General features: G+C 37.6%; 1 protein-coding gene across 8 annotated transcripts in view; it reads left to right on the forward strand.

Moving 5' to 3' along the window:
* Positions 1-21820, forward strand: part of KMT2A (lysine methyltransferase 2A) — a 74822-nt gene that overhangs the window by 34945 nt on the left and 18057 nt on the right. For 5 of the 8 annotated variants that reach the window (XM_039888057.1, XM_039888062.1, XM_039888064.1 and 2 more), the window contains 21 exons: positions 546-659; positions 2615-2761; positions 3184-3279; positions 3507-3627; positions 4532-4654; positions 5084-5268; positions 6272-6445; positions 7173-7283; positions 7575-7648; positions 8251-8444; positions 8760-8866; positions 9684-9821; positions 10531-10689; positions 10958-11075; positions 11257-11335; positions 12495-12655; positions 12838-13023; positions 13230-17466; positions 18127-18207; positions 19151-19215; positions 20365-20535. In XM_039888057.1, the coding sequence (XP_039743991.1) occupies positions 546-659; positions 2615-2761; positions 3184-3279; positions 3507-3627; positions 4532-4654; positions 5084-5268; positions 6272-6445; positions 7173-7283; positions 7575-7648; positions 8251-8444; positions 8760-8866; positions 9684-9821; positions 10531-10689; positions 10958-11075; positions 11257-11335; positions 12495-12655; positions 12838-13023; positions 13230-17466; positions 18127-18207; positions 19151-19215; positions 20365-20535 (6841 nt within the window). The remainder of the gene's footprint in view (positions 1-545; positions 660-2614; positions 2762-3183; positions 3280-3506; positions 3628-4531; positions 4655-5083; positions 5269-6271; positions 6446-7172; positions 7284-7574; positions 7649-8250; positions 8445-8759; positions 8867-9683; positions 9822-10530; positions 10690-10957; positions 11076-11256; positions 11336-12494; positions 12656-12837; positions 13024-13229; positions 17467-18126; positions 18208-19150; positions 19216-20364; positions 20536-21820) is intronic. The other 3 variants (XM_039888059.1, XM_039888061.1, XM_039888058.1) reach the window with 2 other exon arrangements.

Genomic DNA, 21820 nt, shown 5'->3' on the forward strand with positions numbered 1-21820 from the left:
GTAACCATGTAGTATATTGAGTGTTGTGGACTTTAGATGAAGAAAGTGATGTTACCAAAGGTGTTAAAGGAGGGGAAATTCAGCACTAAGTGAAGGAATGATTCAGAACTACCATTAGCAGGTGGGTTCAGGTGTATGAGAGCTTTTGGTCACTGTTTGTGAACTGACTGAAGAACATGGGCATTGAAATACTGCTTCCTATCCTGAGTAATAAAGTGCGTTTAGATGAGAACAGTATCTGAAGAAATAATTCTTTTACAAAGGACTTACCAAACAATGATGATTGCTTGATGATGAATCAACAAAACAGAGAAGTTGAATCCCAGTATATCTTTGCTTTTTGGTTAATGTGAATTGAACCAGTAGATGAGCCTTTTAACAGTTTGTATGTGAGGTTAAAAAATTTAAAAAGTAGCAGTTATTTTTGAACTCACTGAAATAAATTATTCTTGACGTTCTGGTCTAATTTTACCTTTTTTTATCCCTATTTTTTATCCAAAGTTGTGTCATTATAAAACTTTCATAAATGATTCTTCTTTCCACAGGAGGATTGTGAAACAGAAAATGTATGGGAGATGGGAGGCTTGGGAATCTTAACCTCTGTCCCTATAACACCCAGAGTGGTTTGCTTTCTCTGTGCCAGTAGCGGGCACGTAGAGGTAAGTTAAACCTGCTTGTCGTACCTTTAAAAGGATGATAGTAGATTATTTTGTTGTGATGAAAAAAATCATCATATTCTGTTTTGTTGGTATGTAGCAGATACTGTATCCCCTGTTTAGTTAATGAAGTGCTTTTGAAGTTTTTTAGAAATTTCGAGAAATAATCTGCTTCTTATTAAAGTAGCAAAGTTAGCGAGTGTGGAAAGTTTAATAGTCTCTTAAATTTACTCTTAGAGTTCTGATTTTTCAGTGAGATATCTAAACATAGTTTAGATAGTGTTCTTGAAAAAGAGATGGCTTTGATGGTTTTATATTGAGTACCAAAACCCCTTTGTCTCTAGAGAACTCTTAGCAATTACTAAGAAAAAGGACTAACATCCAGTAAAAATATAGGCTGTACAGACAGGAATATATAATTCACCAAATGAGAAATAAAAACATGGTGGGAGGGAGCATTAAACCTCTGATGACCAAAAACTGGAAATTAAATATGATAGAAAGGATTATTTGGAAATGGGGACTTTCTATTGATGGAAATCTAATAAATTAGTCTTTCTTTCTGAGGGCTGTTTGGAAGTATGTGTTTATTTTTAAAAAGGGGATGCCCTTTAACCTAGCAATTGTACTACCGGCATTTAACTTACAGATGTAATTAGATAAATTGCTGTACGTGTATATGTACATGTATATATATGTGTGTATATAATACATATATAACAAACCCTTCTACATATATGTATATATAATAAACAGAATTGTTTCTTTTAGTATCGTTTATGTTAGGGTTGCTTTAGATATTATTGAGACAAAAAATATTTAGTCTACAAGTGCTAGGGATCTACTTTATCTCTTTTCCTACATAATCTAATGCTTTGCATCTACATATATGCTACCCCCAGGAATAACTTATGTACCAGTCCTTCAACTTCTGTGTTTTCTTTTTCCCAGAGTATAATTGCTCTAATTTAAATTGTATAGTCGTACACAGCAATTCCACAGAATTCTTAAAAACGGAATTAATTAATAGCCCACTACCCTCATTGTACTCCTAAAGCATAACCAGTGCCTGTTGAATTCTCCCTCCACCTGAATTAAAATTCTTTTTTCATGTTGATGTGATTTCAGATTTCCAGAAAACTTATAAGAGTAGTAGAAAGAATTCCCATATCCCTTTCACCCAGAGTCCCCAAATGTTAATAGTTTTTATTTGCTTTATCCTTTTCTCTTTGTGCATTTGTATTTTACAAAATAAGAAATAAAGTATATGTGCATTTTTTTATGTCAACACATTTTTTTCCTAAAAGTTTGAGAGCAAGTTGCAGACAACGCCCTTTAACTTCTGAATATTTCACTGTATATTTCATAAAACCAAGGACATTATCCTGTATAACCACAGTATAATTACCAAAATCAGGAAATACATTGGTATATTACTAATGTCTAATCTGTGGACCTTATTTAAGTTTGACTAGTCCCGAGAATGCTTTTATGGCAAAAGAAAATTCTAGGTCATCCTCATTCGAATTTTTGAAAATCCCTATATTAATATGGAAATAACATTTCTAAAATTAGACATGGAAAGGATAAACCAGAGCTTACAATTGTTTAGAATATTGTAGAAAACCTTTAAAATCCTCTTTTTACCCCCTACCCGACTCTTACATTCCCACAGCTTTTTGTTTATATTTATTTTATGGCACTCAGCACATTCTATGAAATCTTGGATTATATTTATTTTGTTTCTTTATAATTCTAATACCATTCCCACTTTAGTCCCCTGAATCTCCTGCAGTGCCCAATATTGTGCTTTTAAAAAAAATAGAGACATTACTTAATGAATATATGTTGAATAAAATATAGATAGCACCATACTCCTAAAGACCAAAGTATAAAAGTAGGATTTGCTTGATATGTCTACATGTTATTTTACAACTTTTGTTTCCATCTTTCTGTAGTTTGTGTATTGCCAAGTCTGTTGTGAGCCCTTCCACAAATTTTGTTTAGAAGAGAACGAGCGCCCTCTGGAGGACCAGCTGGAAAATTGGTGTTGTCGTCGCTGCAAGTTCTGTCATGTCTGTGGAAGGCAGCATCAGGCTACAAAGGTACAAAACTAAGCAATACAGCTACTTAGAGTATTACTCCCTATCTCCATTTCTGCCTTTGGATTTAGGATTTTGTATTTATATTTTTCTCTTTGCCTGGTCTGTTTTGACTATTTAATTGGGTGTAATCAGTTGCTTATTTTTGTGTTTTAATTTTGGGAATATAGCAGAAAACTTGGCATTGGATAAAATCTCAAATAAATCAGATCTACCTTGTAAGAATATTCATCATTGAATGCCTTAGGTAGGAAATAAATCCCCGTGCTTTAATTGAGAGAAGATAATTTATGAAGAAATTTAAACTGTTATAATCATGTGTTATACTTACTTGAAGATAAGTATGAAATGGGGTATGAAGTAGTAATAGGTGTTTAGGGAAGGTGATGTGATGCTCACCCTTTTGCCTTTATATTTTTTTATAGCAGCTGCTGGAATGTAATAAGTGCCGAAACAGTTATCACCCTGAGTGCCTGGGACCTAACTACCCCACTAAACCCACAAAGAAAAAGAAAGTTTGGGTGAGTACACATGTTATATTGTTTCAGAGAGCATTGTTGTGGGACTGTGGACTTGCACAGCTTATAATAAGAATATTTTTGCTTGAGGATACCCATGTAACAATTTTTTTTGCCTCATTAGAAAAAGCAATCTCAGTAGAAAAGTCAGTTATAGACATTTGTGACTTTTTTAAATAAGAAGAGATACTAAATATAAGAAATGCTATTCAATTTCTTTTCTCTTCCAGATCTGTACCAAGTGTGTTCGTTGTAAGAGCTGTGGATCCACAACTCCAGGCAAAGGGTGGGATGCACAGTGGTCTCACGATTTCTCGCTGTGCCATGATTGTGCCAAACTCTTTGCTAAAGGTAGCTCAAAAAAAAAGCAGTTTTGTCAACTTCTAGATGTTGTACTTGGTGTTTTGGAGGGGGAACACTTCCTAGTCCAGTATACCATTTAGACACATTTACGAAATTCTTGGGCTTGCTCTTTCCTTTACACAGAGAATTATAGCAATTAGAAATGTTCTATTAGTTTATATGGGAATAATTAGGGGGGGACGTTTTATAATAACTAACCACAAAGAAATGCTCTGAGCTGATATTTCTTGAGGTATAAGGTATATAGATATTTGATTGTTTCAGAAATGATTTAAGGTGGTACTGAGTCAAACATTTTATTTTAATAGTTATGCTAGAAAAGAATTATAACATATTATACTCATTCTTTTACTCAGGATAATTTAAAATATTGAAGTTATTTAAAATAAGCAAATTGATTTTAAGTCTATTAAGTAAAAAATAAGAGGAGATACATGGATAAAGCAAATTGTTGAAGGTTGTACATTGTGCAGAATTTTAGGAAATGCTGCTCTAAGCCCTACTGTAAAAGCACTAGGAATAAGGGAAAGTGTAAATTAACTGTATTTTTCTCCCATATCCTCACCTCTTTTTAAAAATTTAAACATTTCTTTGATATGTTTAAGAGATAAAGGTCTCCCTTCTATTCGTCTATTATCTAAATCTACCTCATGACCTTTAAAAATGGGTCTAAAGAAGAGAACTAGTGGCATATTGTAAGAGATCAGAATAATCTTGACACTTTATAGATGTGTAAACATTCCAAAGTAGATCCATGCTGGCATGTGTAAGTAGTTCCAGAAGAAGAAATAGTGGCTTTCATTTTAGATCAGGTTGGCATATGTAAGTCAAGAGCTTTAGAGTCACTGGTGTATGAACCAGAGCACTGTTGAAAACTTTGTTTTGCTTTCAGGAAACTTCTGTCCTCTCTGTGATAAGTGTTACGATGATGATGACTATGAGAGTAAGATGATGCAATGTGGGAAATGTGATCGCTGGGTTCATTCCAAATGTGAGAATCTTTCAGGTACAGAAGGTTGGAGCCTTTTTATTACAGTTTCCTTCTTTCTTGATACAGCTGCATTAACAGCTCCCAAAGTACAACAAATGTAAAATTCTGGTAGTTTTGTTATTTGAAGTCTTAAAAAAAATGTTTCTTTTTGGTTTTTAGAATAAACAGCATTATGTCAAGTTCATGCTCATTTATCTTGAACATATCCCTCGGATATATTTACTTGCTGTCCTTTGCTGGTACCATAACCTACTAATTCCCCAGTAACCAAATCCTGGATTAGTATTAATAGTGTCCTTTTGGAGATCAATATGTGTGAGTTTTTAGGGGATATTAGGGTCTTAATACTGTTCCTAACATATAGCTTTATATTAAGTTTAGTGGAATAGTTTCCTCTTTTTCCTTTCTCCCACTCTTCAAAGCACCTCTTCATTGTAGGTTTTGTTTTCCTAGATGAGATGTATGAGATTCTATCTAATCTACCAGAAAGTGTGGCCTACACGTGTGTGAACTGTACTGAGCGGCACCCTGCAGAGTGGCGACTGGCCCTTGAAAAAGAGCTACAGATATCTCTGAAGCAAGTTCTAACAGCCTTGTTGAACTCTCGTACCACCAGCCACTTGCTACGCTACCGACAGGTAGGCCCAAGTCTCATTTTGTTTTCTGAGAGTTTGTTCTTAGGTGGTTTTTACCTAGTAGTGGAATGTTTTTTGTTTAGTATTCCTTTTCTTTTTTTTTTGCTTTAAAAATTTTTGCTTTAAAAAATTTTTTTGCTTCATTCTTCATGTAGTTTTGTAGAGTTGCTTGTTTTGTCCTTAAACCATTAAGAGCATTTTTAGAGCCAAGGGTAGGACCTTCTTTGGGGTAAGAAATAGGAAGGCATCATGTCTTCAAAGGCCTTGCTGTTATAAGATCTTTGGACTTTTAACTCTGAAGGCAATGGGGAGCCAGTGAAGGACTTCATCCAAAAGAGTAACCCGATTAGAATGTTTTTTTAGAAAAAAAGTGATTCTGATTAGAGAGAGGGGTAAGTATGGAGAGCGCTGAGCCTAGAGGCAGGAGCAGTGGTGAGGAGATAGTTATAGTCATCTAGGTAATAGAGAAAATGGAGGCCTAGTCTAAGATGATAGTGGAGCTAGAGACCCTTCGGCTGTGGGAAATTCCTAGGGCTCTTCAGGGCATAATTTGAAAACCACTACTTTTTATCTGTACAAGTTGTGAACTATACGTTTGTATGTAGTCACTGGGAACACAAGGTATCATGTTAGAAGAACCACATGGATAGCTTTATCTCAGAACTAGACTTCTGCTTTGTCTTTTAATAAAGCTCCTTTTTTTTTTTTTTGGCATAGGAAAATTAGCTGCCATCTATGTCTTACTCAGAAAGAACTGGATAGTTTCTATTTCTTCATATTAGGTTTGGAAGTTATTAAACGAAGCTCTTAAGTTAGCTTAGCCAGGCTGTTAGATAACTGGCTCCTTTTAACTTTCCTATTGTTGGAGAAATCTTTTATTATTTTCATGTTCTTTATGTGTTGTACTATGAATCATTCAGTACCATCTTTATTAATTTTATCGGAATTTGCATAGATGCCTCATTTTCAGTGTTAGATAAAACAAACACATTTTTCCTGGCAACAGGCGGCCAAGCCTCCAGACTTAAATCCTGAGACAGAGGAGAGTATACCTTCCCGCAGCTCCCCAGAAGGACCTGACCCACCGGTGCTTACTGAAGTCAGCAAGCAGGAAGACCAGCAGCCTTTAGATCTGGAGGGAGTCAAGAGGAAAATGGACCAAGGAAACTACATATCTGTGGTATGTTTCTACAGCAAACTACCAAAATTTCAAGTGCCAGTTTAGCTTTCTTGGGTCTTTTGAAGGATGAATCTGGGTGTAAGCATTAAAAGATGAGTTGTGTTATATTTAGAAATGTCATGTAGCTTCAGATACCTAAAAATACCTGAGTTAAGCTCTGTGTTTCAGAAGATAGGTTATGATAGGGAAGGTAGTATCTGAAATTGGTTCTTTTTATTTGGCTTTCATCTGAGTTCTCTGAAAATTATTTTATATTAAATTAACTTATATTAAAAATATTATATGGAAAAATGATAAATGGTAAAATGTGAAGTTAATTTGTCCCTTTTGAGATAACATTTGGATATTCATTTGTAGATAGATGCCTTTTAATTTTATGGTTTTAAAAGTATAAAGAAATGATCATCTGTTAACTCAAGGTCCGTATTTGCTATTCACTTGTTTATTCATTTTAGTCTAAATGAAAAATTGTGGTTCTTTTGGGTAACTTACCATGATACGGCTATTTTATTTGTATTCTTGCCTTATTAGCCCTGCATCTGTTGACTACCACAAGTTAATTGGGAGCTGAATCTCAGAGTTCTCTTCTAAAGAGAAATTACACTATTAAGATGAGACGTCAGTTTTCTAGTGGCTGTCTGTGCCAGATGACTTAGGAGGGAAGGAGGAAGCGATTTTGAGAGCACATTGTTTTATGAATAATTAATGCTTGTTTTTTTGTATACAGTTGGAGTTCAGTGATGATATCGTGAAGATCATTCAAGCAGCCATTAATTCTGATGGAGGACAGCCAGAGATTAAGAAAGCCAACAGCATGGTCAAGTCCTTCTTTATTCGGGTGAATGATATGAATAGTTCGTGTTTTTAATGCTTATCTATGGGTAATTACCCCGTGAGCAGAATGGATTTTTGTCTTCTACATTTTGCTTTGTTATGTGTATAAAACATCTTTTGGTTTAATTCATTCTCCTGATTCTTTGAGAGGAAGTTGGTGAGGTCGCCAGAGTGGATGGGTCTTTCCCTTGGTGGCCTGACATTATCTTCACATTGACAGAGAAGCTGGTGTGAAGTTGTGGTTTCCAAGTGAATGTCCACATGCTTACATTTTGTTTGTTTGTTTTTCTCTTAGCAAATGGAGCGTGTTTTTCCATGGTTCAGTGTCAAAAAGTCCAGGTTTTGGGAGCCAAATAAAGTATCAAGCAAGTAAGTGAATTCTGTATTACTTTTATTCTCCTCATCAGCTAGAAATCTGAGAGTTCTTATATTTCTAGATTGAGGTTTTTATAGACTAGGTTTTAATATTAAAAGATTAAAAGGTTAAAATGCCTTTTAAGTACTGGCTTAGAGATAACACTTAATGTTTATGATAGTGTATTGCCCTTTTTTTTCTGCATTTGTTACATTTTAAAGAACCTGGTTTAATTTGTGGTGTATGTACACGTGTTCTATTTATAACCTCATAATTGGGCTTGTTATAATTGTGTTCTATTTTAATCACGTTTGATGCCGTCTACCTCTCTTGATTCTTCATATTTAGCCTTGAATTTTTCTTCCAGTAAATTTGATTCTTTGATAAGGTTATTATTTATTTCTGGGAGTTTAACCAAGAGTCATACATTAAGAATGTATTTTTAAAAATAATAGAACATTTAGACAGTTTCCAAATTTTGTGACTCGCTCTTACATTCTGTGAATGGCTTGTGGATGGGGCTGAGACCTGATGATATCAAGAATTTGATTATTTTATACAGTTCTGGGTATATTGTAGGAGTTCAATAAATATTTGTTGAATCAATTATTTTCAGCAGTGGGATGTTACCAAACGCAGTGCTTCCACCTTCACTTGACCATAATTATGCTCAGTGGCAGGAGCGAGAGGAAAACAGCCACACTGAGCAGCCTCCTTTAATGAAGAAAATTATTCCAGCTCCCAAACCTAAAGGGCCTGGAGAGCCAGACTCACCAACTCCTCTACATCCTCCTACACCACCAATTTTGAGTAAGGCACCAAATGAAGAGTCTTTATCCATTTCTCTCTAGTTGCAAATGATTGACCGTGAATCTAAATTTAATATACTTCCATATTAGAAATTCTCAGGTCATTCTTAAATATAATAAAATCATATTTTTGCTTCACTTGGAATGTTAATAAGGAATTGGTATAAATACTCTAATGTAATAGACATTGAGATAGCATAACTTTGGACACTTTTATGAAGTGTTTATAGGCAATTTAAGCTGAATTGTTTTCTTTTTTCTTCGAAATCAGACATAGTATTGCCAGTTTTAACTGAATGTCTTTTGGGTCTCCAAGGTACTGATAGAAGTCGAGAAGATAGTCCAGAACTGAACCCACCCCCAGGCATAGAAGATAATAGACAGTGTGCATTATGTTTGGCATATGGTGATGACAGTGCTAATGTAAGTACTTTGGCATACAGGGTCCTACTTATTAGATGTCTGTAATGAACTGTTTGTTCTTTGTGTCTAAATTTTATGACTGAGTGCCATTTGCTTAATGAATGTCACTTAGATTGTGGAACTTGGAGGTTTCTTCAGTAACTGATTTAGTTGCTTTAAAAGATGATCTGCCTTAAATTAACCTGCTGATGTCTAGTAATTTCTATGGGAAGTTCCTCTAAAAGATTTTATGAAAGTCAATAAAATAGAAGTTGTGTATTAAATAGCTTGTGTTTAGTGTAATATAGCAGAATGGTTAAGATCTTTAGTTCTGGCAGGCTGCCCGCATCCATTGCTGTGCCTTATTGCTTAGTTATTGACCTTGGTAAGGAGCTTCTCTGACCCTCAGTTTCATTTTTAAAACGAGGATAAAAAAAACCTCAGAATGGTTATGAGGATTAAAGGAAATAATTTATGTAAAGCCTTAGTGCTTGGCATATAGTAAGCTTATAATAAAAAAAGTTTTTTTAGTACAAGCTGAGAGAACTGACTCTGAAATACAGTTTTAAAGAAGTCAGTCCACTTTTATAAATTTACAACATTGCTTATTTTTTAATTCTCTGTGTTTATAAAATAATTCCAGTTCATGGAAAAGGTACTCAGAAAGGAGGAAAATGGAAATAGAAACATTTAAGAAGGATCATAATTTTTGCATATATTCCTAAGTTAAAGAATTTTAATTGACTTATTGAAGTTGTCTTGACTGATATAAAGCAAATACCAAGGAAAATCTTTGACATTATATTTTTTTAAATTAAAAAATGCCTTTATTTCATAGGATGCTGGCCGTTTGCTATACATTGGCCAAAATGAGTGGACACATGTCAATTGTGCTTTGTGGTCAGCAGAAGTGTTTGAAGATGATGATGGATCACTAAAGAATGTGCATATGGCTGTGATCAGGGGCAAGCAGCTGGTAAGAACTTGTGGTGGGTAAATGTGCAGAAGAGATTCCCTCTCAGTCTCCAGATGTTCTTTCTGTGGCCACCTGCTGCCTCACTGATGTTTTTCATAGTACCTTCAGAGTGCTTTCAGAGTGGTTAGTCAGTAACAAGTATTGGTGTACACTATAGGCAAATTATTATTCTTACCCTTGGAGGATGGGTGCAAAGGAAAAAAAGAAGTCTTCCCTGGAGAGGAGCCCAGATTGTGACTGTGACAGAATAAAGTGGTGACATGAGCTAAGGAAATCTTTGAATCGTAATGATGTTTGCCTGTTAAGCCTAATAACTAGAGAACTGTTAGGCTTCTGACTAGTATAATATTTTTAGAACTGAGTTCTTTCAGATATGATAGCTTTCTAGCAGGATGGTGTTTTAACATAATCTTGAGTTTCATCTTCTCTAAATCAATCTTGTATTTTAGAAGAAAAACTATGTTTCAGTCCAGATTCTAAATCAAATTATAATATTTAAATTTAGTAGTTACAGGGCCCCATGGACAGTGGGAAAGAGAGGAATGGTAGAGCAGGCTTTATGGCTCACATCGCTTCTCTGTAATCAGCAGATTATCAATAAACAAAATGAAATGTAGGAAACCCAGAATGGGGTATTCTGTAGAGGAGGTGAAAAATGGCTAAAACATCTGAAAGTCTGAATAGGACTCTGTTCTTTCTGGATTGTTAGAGATGTGAATTCTGCCAAAAGCCAGGAGCCACTGTGGGTTGCTGTCTCACATCCTGCACCAGCAACTATCACTTCATGTGTTCCCGAGCCAAGAACTGTGTTTTTCTGGATGATAAAAAAGTATATTGCCAACGACATCGGGATTTGATCAAAGGCGAGGTGAGAGAGTGTTAATTGCTTTTTGAATTCTCTAGAAACTCAAGGAACATAGGCTGAATATAGCAAGCAAGATGATAAACTTTGTTTTATCTTCCTACTAGGTGGTCCTAGAATCTCCTCCTTTTAGGAGAAATACAGAAGTCCTGCTAGTGAAGCAGAAGGGTGATTTTAAGATATGCTCTATACTTTCCCTCTGAGAGAGTCAGTATTATGAGCATAATTTATAAAGGGGCACCCTATTAACAGCTACCCTGGGTTTCCATTTAAGGTGGTTCCTGAGAATGGATTTGAAGTATTTAGAAGAGTGTTTGTGGACTTTGAAGGAATAAGCTTGAGAAGGAAGTTTCTTAATGGCTTGGAACCAGAAAATATCCACATGATGATTGGTATGACATGGGCCTTGGTTGTAGGGGAAGTCTGGCTGTAGCACTGGGATACTTTCTAGACTTCAGTTATAAAATTATTTTATATATGTCTATCTATATATCTATATACACATATGTATTTGTGTATATACACATAAATATCTCATTATCTTCTCTAATAAGTTCTTTTTTCCTTGGTCAGGCTCCATGACAATTGACTGCTTAGGAATTCTGAATGATCTCTCTGATTGTGAAGATAAGCTCTTTCCTATTGGATATCAGTAAGTAGTGCTGTAAGAGGACAACAGCTCCCACAATTTGGGCACTCTGAAGCAATGAGCCATACTTGTTAGCTACTTTTAATTGCTATTAAAAATTAACTACTTTTTTTACTACTTCTTTTGGATTAGGACTAAAGTATCATTTTATGTTGGCTAAATCCAGTGATGGAAGAAAAGTGTTAAATAATATTGTGATAAGTTTACACAGTGACAGATGATTACCAGAATTAGTGAGGTGATCACATTGTAAGGTATAAAAATGTTGAATCACTGTATCGTATACCTGGAGCTAATATAATGAATATGATATTGTATACCAACTATACTTAAATTAAAAAATTTTTCAGAACCAATTCTAAATAAAACCTAAATAGGAATACAAGGTCAGTCTCTTGAGATTCCACCAAATTCCATTCATCTAGATTCAATCCAGATTGTTGTCATAGATCATATACCTCACGCCTCTGTCCTCAATTTTACATTTTTATAGGTCCTTCTAAAAAGGCATTTCTCCTCAATAATAATCAGATTCCCCAGTAAGAATTTTTTATCTTTCCTATATGAAGTAAATTGCTTAAACTTTTAGCAAGCTGACAATATAAATATAAGATTCTTTTTTTATCTCTCCCTTTTAGAGTCTTATTTCGTTATATGTATGTACTTCAACTTATTCCTGCATTCTAATTCTGATGACACAGTCTATACTCCACATTTAGCTGGAAGCTCTTTGTATAAAGTAGGCTCCATCAGCATCCAGAAAATTTGAAGCACTTACATTTCTCTTGTATCATGGGGCTTTTCTTCCAAAGGAAACACCTCGGGTTTGCTCGTTCCTTGCTTTGTACACATTGCGGGGCAGTAGTCTCTTCCTGAAGGCCAATAACTGTTTCTTGTAGTAGTTAGTATTTTTCTTTCTCTGCATTTTAGGATATGATACAATAAAAAAAGATCTGATATTTTCTGAGAGGCTAAAAAAACCCCGAGGACTTCAAAAAGCTTGGAACACCTCAACTGGGGAAATCTGTAGTAAGAATTCATGAAGTAAAGCTAAATTCTATAAATGAGGGAGACTGGAACCTAGGATGAGAAGAGGTTTTGACACATTAGTCTTTGCTTCTGTTCTCTAATTTGTGGTAATTTTTACAAATCTGTTTGCTAGGTGTTCCAGGGTATACTGGAGCACCACAGATGCTCGCAAGCGCTGTGTGTATACATGCAAGATAGTAGAATGTCGACCTCCAGTTGTAGAGCCAGATATCAACAGCACTGTTGAACATGATGAAAATAGGACCATCGCTCATAGTCCAACATCTTTTGCAGGTTAGTCTTTAATCAAGATGGAACTTGAATTAGATTTTGGGGAGTATTGGGATTGAAGCATAGGAAAAAGTCATTTCTTTGGGAGATCTCATTTGTTCCCATTTTGATATTTACCTCGTAGCTGGCTTTCTATTGTTTGATATTAGACTTTTCTTAATGAAGGTTTTTATATCGTACCACAGAAATTTCATCTAAAGAAAGTCAAAACACAGCTGAAATTGTAAGTCCTCCATCACCAGACCGACCTCCTCATACACAAACATCTGGTTCCTGTTTTTATCATGTCATCTCAAAGGTCCCTAGGATTCGAACACCCAGTTATTCTCCAATACAGAGATCCCCTGGCTGTCGGCCATTGCCCTCTGCAGGTAAAAGACTTCATTGACTCCAACAAAGTCAGCTCAAAGATGAGTTTGTTCTTCTTTTAGGCAACTTTATCTTAGTGGTTTTTGCTGATTAAAAATGTTGATTTTCAGTTACCTGTAAATATATATAGCCAGGTCATTGAAACCAATGACTACCACACATTTGTTCTATCTATAATACACTGTATTACTTTTTCTCTCTTGTTTAGGAAGTCCTACTCCAACTACCCATGAAATAGTCACTGTGGGTGATCCTTTACTCTCCTCTGGACTTCGAAGCATTGGCTCCAGACGTCACAGTACTTCTTCCTTGTCACCCCAGCGGTCTAAACTCCGGATAATGTCTCCAATGAGAACTGGGAGTACTTACTCCAGGAATAGTGTTTCCTCAGTCTCCACCATAGGGACCACTGCAGATCTTGAGTCAAGTGCCAAAGCAGTCGATCATGTCTTAGGGCCACTGAATTCAAATACTAATTTAGGGCAAAACACTCCCACCTCTTCAAATTTGCAAAGGACAGTGGTTACAATGGTCACTAAGACCAGTCACTTGGATGGATCTTCATCTTCAGAAGTGAAATATTCCAGTGCTTCAGACTTGGCATCCAAAAGCTCCTCTCTAAAAGGAGAGAAGACCAAAATGCCAAGTTCCAAGAGTTCAGAAGGATCTGCACATAATGTGTCTTACCCTGGCATTTCTAAACTGGTCCCACAGGTTCATAATACAACATCTGGTGAATTAAATGTTAGTAAAATCAGCACTTTTGCAGAACTCTCTTCAGTACCGTTTTCTTCTAAAGAGGCTCTCTGCTTCCCACCACTCCATTTGAGAGGGCAAAGGATTGATCGAGACCAACATACAGATTCTAACCAACCAGTGAACCCCCTTCCCAATGAAGATACTGAAGTCAAAGCCTTGAAGCTACCTGGGGTGAGCAACAGATCATCTATTATCAATGAACATGTGGGATCTAGTTCTAGAGACAGGAGACAGAAAGGGAAAAAATCTTGTAAAGAAACTTTCAAAGAAAAGCATTCCAGTAAATCTTTTTTGGAACCTGGTCAGGTGACAACTGGTGAGGAAGGAAACCTAAAGCCAGAGTTCGTTAACGAAGTTTTGACTCCTGAGTTTATGGGGCAACGACCATGTAATAATGTTTCTTCTGATAAGATTGGGGACAAAGTTCTTTCTATTCCAGGAGTCCCCAAAGCTCTGTCCATGCAAGTAGAAGGCTCTACTAAGGAATTACAGACACCCAGGAAACGCACAGTCAAAGTAACACTGACACCTCTAAAAATGGAAAGTGAGAATCAGTCCAAGAATACCCTGAAGGAGAGTAGTCCTGTTTCTCCTTTGCAAATAGAGTCAGCATCCCCAGCAGAACCGATTTCAGCCTCTGAAAGTCCAGGAGATGGTCCAGTAACCCAACCAAGCCCCAATAATACCTCATCCCAGGATTCTCAGAGTAACAACTATCAGAATCTTCCAGTACAGGACAGAAATCTAATGCTTCCAGATGGCCCCAAACCTCAGGAGGATGGCTCTTTCAAGAGGAGATACCCTCGTCGCAGTGCCCGGGCACGTTCTAACATGTTCTTTGGGCTCACCCCACTCTATGGGGTGAGATCCTATGGTGAAGAAGACATTCCATTCTATAGCAGCTCAACTGGGAAGAAACGAGGCAAGAGATCAGCTGAAGGACAGGTGGATGGGGCTGATGACTTAAGCACTTCAGATGAAGATGACTTATATTACTACAATTTCACTAGAACAGTGATTTCTTCAGGTGCAGAGGAACGTCTGGCATCCCATAATTTGTTTCGGGAGGAAGAACAGTGTGATCTTCCAAAAATTTCACAGTTGGATGGTGTTGATGATGGGACGGAGAGTGATACTAGTGTCACAGCTACAACAAGGAAAAGTGGCCAGATTCCAAAAAGAAATGGTAAAGAAAATGGAACAGAGAATGTAAAGATTGATCGACCTGAAGATACTGGTGAAAAAGAACATGTCATTAAGAGTTCTGTTGGCCACAAAACTGAGCCAAAGATGGATAATTGCCACTCTGTAAGCAGAATTAAAACACAGGGACAGGATTCCTTAGAAGCTCAGCTCAGTTCATTGGAGTCAAGTCGCAGAGTCCACACCAGCACCCCCTCAGACAAAAATTTACTGGACACCTATAATACTGAGCTCCTAAAATCTGACTCAGATAATAACAATAGTGATGACTGTGGGAATATCCTGCCTTCAGACATTATGGACTTTGTACTAAAGAATACTCCATCCATGCAGCCTTTGGGTGAGAGCCCAGAATCTTCTTCATCAGAACTCCTGAATCTTGGCGAAGGCTTGGGTCTTGATAGTAATCGTGAAAAAGACATGGGTCTTTTTGAAGTGTTTTCTCAGCAGCTGCCGACAACGGAACCTGTGGACAGTAGTGTCTCTTCCTCTATCTCAGCAGAGGAGCAGTTTGAGTTGCCTCTAGAGCTACCATCCGATCTCTCTGTCCTGACCACCCGGAGTCCCACTGTCCCTAGCCAGAATCCCAGTAGACTTGCTGTAATCTCAGATTCAGCAGAGAAGAGAGTAACCATCACGGAAAAATCTGTGGCATCCTCTGAAGGTGACTCAGCACTGCTGAGTCCAGGAGTAGATCCAACGCCTGAAGGCCACATGACTCCTGATCATTTTATCCAAGGACACATGGACGCAGACCACATCTCTAGCCCTCCTTGTGGGTCAGTGGAGCAAGGTCATGGCAACAATCAGGATTTAACTAGAAACAGTAGCACCCCTGGCCTTCAGGTACCTGTTTCCCCTACTGTTCCTATCCAGAACCAGAAATATGTGCCCAATTCTACTGATAGTCCTGGCCCATCACAGATTTCTAATGCAGCTGTCCAGACCACTCCACCTCACCTGAAACCAGCCACTGAGAAACTCATTGTTGTTAACCAGAACATGCAGCCACTTTATGTTCTCCAAACTCTTCCAAATGGAGTGACCCAAAAAATCCAGTTGACCTCTTCGGTTAGTTCTACACCCAATGTGATGGAGACAAATACTTCAGTATTGGGGCCCATGGGCAGTGGTCTCACCCTAACCACAGGACTAAATCCAGGCTTGCCAACTTCTCAATCCTTGTTCCCTCCTGCCAGCAAAGGGTTGCTCCCCATGCCTCATCACCAGCACTTACATTCCTTCCCTGCAGCTACTCAAAGTAGCTTCCCACCTAACATCAGCAGTCCTCCTTCAGGCCTACTTATTGGAGTTCAGCCTCCTCCAGATCCCCAACTTTTGGTTTCAGAAGCCAGCCAGAGGACAGACATCAGTACCACAGTAGCCACTCCATCCTCTGGACTCAAGAAGAGACCTATATCTCGTCTACAGACCCGAAAGAATAAAAAACTTGCTCCCTCTAGTACCCCTTCAAACATTGCCCCTTCCGATGTGGTTTCTAATATGACATTGATTAACTTCACACCCTCACAGCTTGCAAATCATCCCAACCTGTTAGATTTGGGGTCACTTAACACTTCATCTCACCGAACTGTCCCCAACATCATTAAAAGGTCTAAATCTGGCATCATGTATTTTGAACAGGCACCCCTGTTACCACAGAGTGTGGGAGGACCTGCTGCCACAGCAGCGGGCACATCAACAATAAGCCAGGATACTGGCCACCTCACATCGGGGCCTGTGTCTGGCTTGGCATCCAGTTCCTCCGTCTTGAATGTTGTATCCATGCAAACCACAACAGCCACTACAAGTAACGCGTCAGTTCCAGGACATGTCACATTAACCAACCCGAGGTTGTTGGGTACCCCAGATATTGGCTCAATAAGCAACCTTTTAATCAAAGCTAGCCAGCAGAGCCTGGGGATTCAGGACCAGCCTGTGACTTTACCGCCAAGTTCAGGAGTGTTTTCACAACTGGGAACATCACAGACGCCTACTGCTTCAATGACAGCAGCATCTAGTATCTGTGTCCTACCCACTACTCAGACTATGGGCATAGCAGCAGCTTCACCTTCTGAGGAAGCAGAAGAACACTATCAGCTTCAGCATGTGAACCAGCTCCTTGCCAGCAAAACTGGGATGCTTTCTTCCCAGCGTGATCTTGATTCTGCTCCGGGGACCCAGGGATCCACCTTTTCCCAGACAGTAGATGCTCCTAATAGCGTGGGGCTAGAGCAGAATAAGGCTTTATCCTCAGCTGTGCCAGTCAGTTCAGCCTCTCCGGGGGGCTCTCCATCTGGACAGCAGTCAGCAAGCTCCTCAGTGCCAGGTCCCACTAAACCCAAACCAAAAATCAAGCGGATTCAACTGCCTTTGGACAAAGGAAATGGCAAGAAGCACAAAGTTTCCCATTTGCGGACCAGTTCTGAAGCACACATTCCAGACCAAGAAGCCAACACAACATCCCTGACCTCAGTCACAGGGTGAGAAATCCACGTATTGGCTGTGCTGGGTCTGTGGGATTTGTGCTTTGGATCAGAGGCTTGAAGTGATAGTCTTCTGGGAGGGACACTCCTCTGTTCAGGTTGCAGTACTCAAGGGTTTTCTGGGTTTTGACTTTGATTTTTTTCTCTCACAGTGTTGATTTATAGAGCAAAATGCAGTTCCATCCATGGGCAGTTTGTCTTGGATAGAACCACATCTCTAATTTCTCTGCTCTGATTTCAAATGGTGCTGTTTCCTCCCGTTTCTTTTTTGATGAGACTTAGGATACTAAGGGATGACTATTCCTCTGTGGAGGGCAAAGCCACCTGTTGTAGATACTCATAGAGTCCTTTTAAAAATATTATCATTCGAATATAACATATATAATGTATACAAGTAAATTTTGACATATGTATACACCCATGTAGCCACCATTCAGATCAAGATACAAAACATGTCTAGTGCTCCATAAGGCTCCTTGTGCCTTGTCTTAGTACCTCCTCAAGGTAACCACTATCTAACCTGTATCACCACAGGTTGGTTTTCCTTGCTCATAACTTTTATTAGATCCTGAGAGAGTCATTTCTTTAGACTGACCTACACTTGGTACATATTTACTAGTGGTTTTTCTTGAAAAGATACAAATGATTCTGTTTCAGGACTCCAGGAGCAGAGGCTGAGCAGCAGGATACAGCTAATGTGGAACAGTTATCACAGAAGGAGTGTGGGCAGCCTGTAGGGTAAGCATAAAAATTAGTTCTCTAAGGTTAAATTCTCAATTCTGTCCGCCTCATTTCAAAAATAGTTTTTCCTGATTTGTATTGATTTTTGCTGCCACAGTTTTTTTTAAAAATGGAAATAATATATGCTTGTTTTTAAAAAAAAGCAGCAGGGAATTATTTAAATGATGGATAATGGTTCCCTGTTCATCTTGCCTAACCCCCTCCTAGTTTATTCCTTAGAGGCAACCATTGCTAATAATTTGTTTTCGTCCATGCAGACATCTGTATATATACAGATATACATGGTATATGTATGAATATGTAAATACCTTTTTTACATAAAATGAATCATGCTGTACATACTGTTCTATACTTGGTTTTATTATGTTGTATTATGTCTACATCTCTGTGCCAGTATAGATGCACTTTATTTTTTTAATGGCTGCCTCTGGTTCTGTTGTGTGGCCCTACAATAATTTGTTTAACTAGCCCCTATTAATCTACATTTGGATTATTTCCAAGATTTATTTAATTCTTGAAAGTGGAAATTGGTGATGGTTTCCTAGCTGTTGTAGTTTGCTTATGTTTTTAGTTGAAGCAGCTAACGTAAGCAGCTTGTAACTCCAGAACTGCTTCTAACCAGTGTTCTTTCCTTTTCTTTCCCAATACTAAGAGGAGGAGGAAAATTTAAGGGTACACTCTATAACTCCAAAAGCAGAAACTTAACATCAATATTTAAGAAAGAAATCTCATAAAAGATGGTTTTATGTTAAGTACCATATAATACTGCAGTGACATGTTCATTCAACAGGTTCTGCACAAAGCACCTTGTGGTTCATTTCCAGTAGTTGCTTTGTATAACTGACATAGTTATGGCAGATTACAGACAGTTTTTTTCTTTGAATTGACAAACTAGCTGATGTTACATCTCAATTTTTTTTGTCTTATGTTTTTCATTTAGGCAAGTGGCTGTTCTTCCTGAGATTCAGACAACACAAAATCCAGCAAATGAACAAGAAAGTATAGGTATGTGGGTGGATAACAGTGAGAATCAGAATTTCAAAGCCAAAAATACTATGAAAATCACCTTCATTGCCTACTGATTTTCTAGATTAAAAAAAAAAAAAAAAGGGAATAAAGAAACCTGAATTCCAAAGAAGTTAAGTGATTGGCCACAGTTGTAGACTGAGACTCAGAGCATCTATCTCTTGGTCCAGTGCTCTTCTGCCTCTTATTCTGTGATTATCTGTCAGCTAAAGGATACAAGATTAAATTTTATAAGTACTCTTCTGCTTTATTTGCTTTAACAGCAAGTGTGATTTAAATAGCTAGTGATGATCCCACTTCATCCCTTAGTTGTCACTGAAGAAAACCAAGAACGATTTTTGTTATATAAGGTAGCCAGATTTTGGTTATGACACCCCATACATCTCTATAGCATTTTCCATCTGTCTTAATGAATTTGACAAGTAAACAACAGGTCACTTCAAGATTAGACAGCCCTGTACATAAGGCTTTGCCCATTTCTATTGAGGTGACTTCTCATAAGAGAACCAAGTAGAGAAAATGCTTAGGCGCATAAGATTTGGGATGTAATCATATTCTGCTGACTTGTTGATTCTTCAAGAGGGTTGATACATTTCTTTGTGTGAGAATACAGTAAGGGCTGGTAGTGCAAACTCTGGAACCAGATGAGTTGAAATCCCAGCTTTACCACTTACTAGCTGTATGAACTTGGGCTATTTACTTAACCTCTCTCTACCTCAGTTTCCTAACCTTTAAAGTGGACTGTTTTGCAGTTTATATAAATTAACATATAGAGAATTCTTCCAAGAGTGCCTTATACATAGTGCTTCATACACATTAACCATTATTATTTTTTAACTTTAACCCTGTTAAGGGCAATTACTTGAAAAACTATCAAATTGTCATACCAGAAACTACCACAGAGACAGCATGACTTTATTTAAAAAAAAAAATTCTAGTTTTAGTCATTTCTAGCTATGACCTAGGTAGCAAGTTGCTCTACCTCTTTGAGACTCAGTTTTATTGTCTGTAAATGGGAATAATACCAAATATGGAATTTTGTTAGGCCTGGAGATAACATATGTAAAGTCAATGCTCAATAAGTGTTTGCTGTTGCAACCACTTTGTCCCCTATTATCTTCCTCATAGAACCTAAAACAGTGGAAGAAGAAGAAAGTAATTTTAGCTCTCCACTGATGCTTTGGCTTCAGCAAGAACAGAAACGAAAGGAAAGCATTGCTGAGAAAAAGCCCAAGAAAGGACTTGTTTTTGAAATTTCAAGTGACGACGGCTTTCAGATTTGTGCAGAAAGTATTGAAGGTAAGTGGGTTAAATTATGTTGACCTACCAACACCAGTCCTGTTTCAGCTAAATCTACGCTTCATGTATATTTATACTATTTACATGGGCAGTTTTGTGCTAGCTATTACAGAAGATACTTGGAAGCATTATACATTTAACTTGTCCTTTGGAAGTTAGTGTTGTTGAGAAATAGTTCATAATTTATATGAAAAGTTAATGATACAGATTCTGTTTTTAAGATTACACACATGCTAGCAGAGCACATGAGACCTCTGCTTATCTCTCTGGCCTTGTCTTCTACCACTTCTTGTGTACCTTAAATGCCATTCTCACCTCTGTGCCTTCATACAATTCTTCCCTCTACCTGGAATGTTCTTTCTATCCTCATGCACCTGGTGAACTCCAGCTCATCCTTCAAGATTTGGCTCAGAAAGTCTTCTCTGACCTTCTGGCAGATAAGCAGTCCCACTCCCTCCTTTCTGCTCCTTTTAGCTTCTTAAATGTTTCTCTCTCATAGCTTAAAATTTGTTTTGTAAAAGTCTGTTAACTTTTATGTCTAATTCACTCAACAGGGAGTTTCCTATAAGAGCTTGAATTTTATTTTCTTATTCATCTTTGTTCCCCGAGCATATAGGTGTTTGTTAACTGTTGAAGCGAATATTCTGTAGGCAATAAAGTACTAGAGAAGTTTGAAGGAAAGAAAGATCACTGTGGATCAATTTCGGTTATCAAAAAAAAACACGTGAAGATTAGTAGAATAGGAGATTCTTTAAAGGAGGTAATGGAATTTGGTTTAGGCAAAGCGAAGAAGGAGGGCTTTTTAAGAAGGGATATAAGCAAAGTTAGCAAGACAGGATTGCATATGGTGGGTTTAGAGTAGTGTGGGTGGGAAAAGGATGTTGAAATCCTTGTCAGGTAGTAGTGAAAGAAAAAATTGGGAAGGTGGATTGAGCACAGGTTTTGGATGGCCTTCACTGCCAAACCATGAGGCCTTCGAAAATTTGGGAGAATAGAATAAAAGCAGAATTTAGGGAACATTAATGTGATAGCTTTATAAAAGGTAGATTGAGTTGGAGGACAAGAGGTCACTAATGAGAGTATTGGTACAGTAGCGATGTCAGGTAACAAAGCCCGTCTCCAGTAGGAAAAGAAAGGTAAGGAATATGGACACACTTAATGACTGCTTGGTATGGAGATTAGAGAGAGAAGAGTCAAAGATGACTCTGAAGATTCAGGCCCGGGTGACTTAAAAAAAAAAGTTATGTTTGGAAAACAAAGATATAACTAGTTTGAGTGCATGAGT

The sequence above is a fragment of the Pteropus medius genome, unplaced genomic scaffold (assembly GCF_902729225.1).
Source record: "Pteropus medius unplaced genomic scaffold, Ma_sr-lr_union100, whole genome shotgun sequence".
In the NCBI taxonomy this organism is placed as follows: domain Eukaryota; kingdom Metazoa; phylum Chordata; class Mammalia; order Chiroptera; family Pteropodidae; genus Pteropus; species Pteropus medius.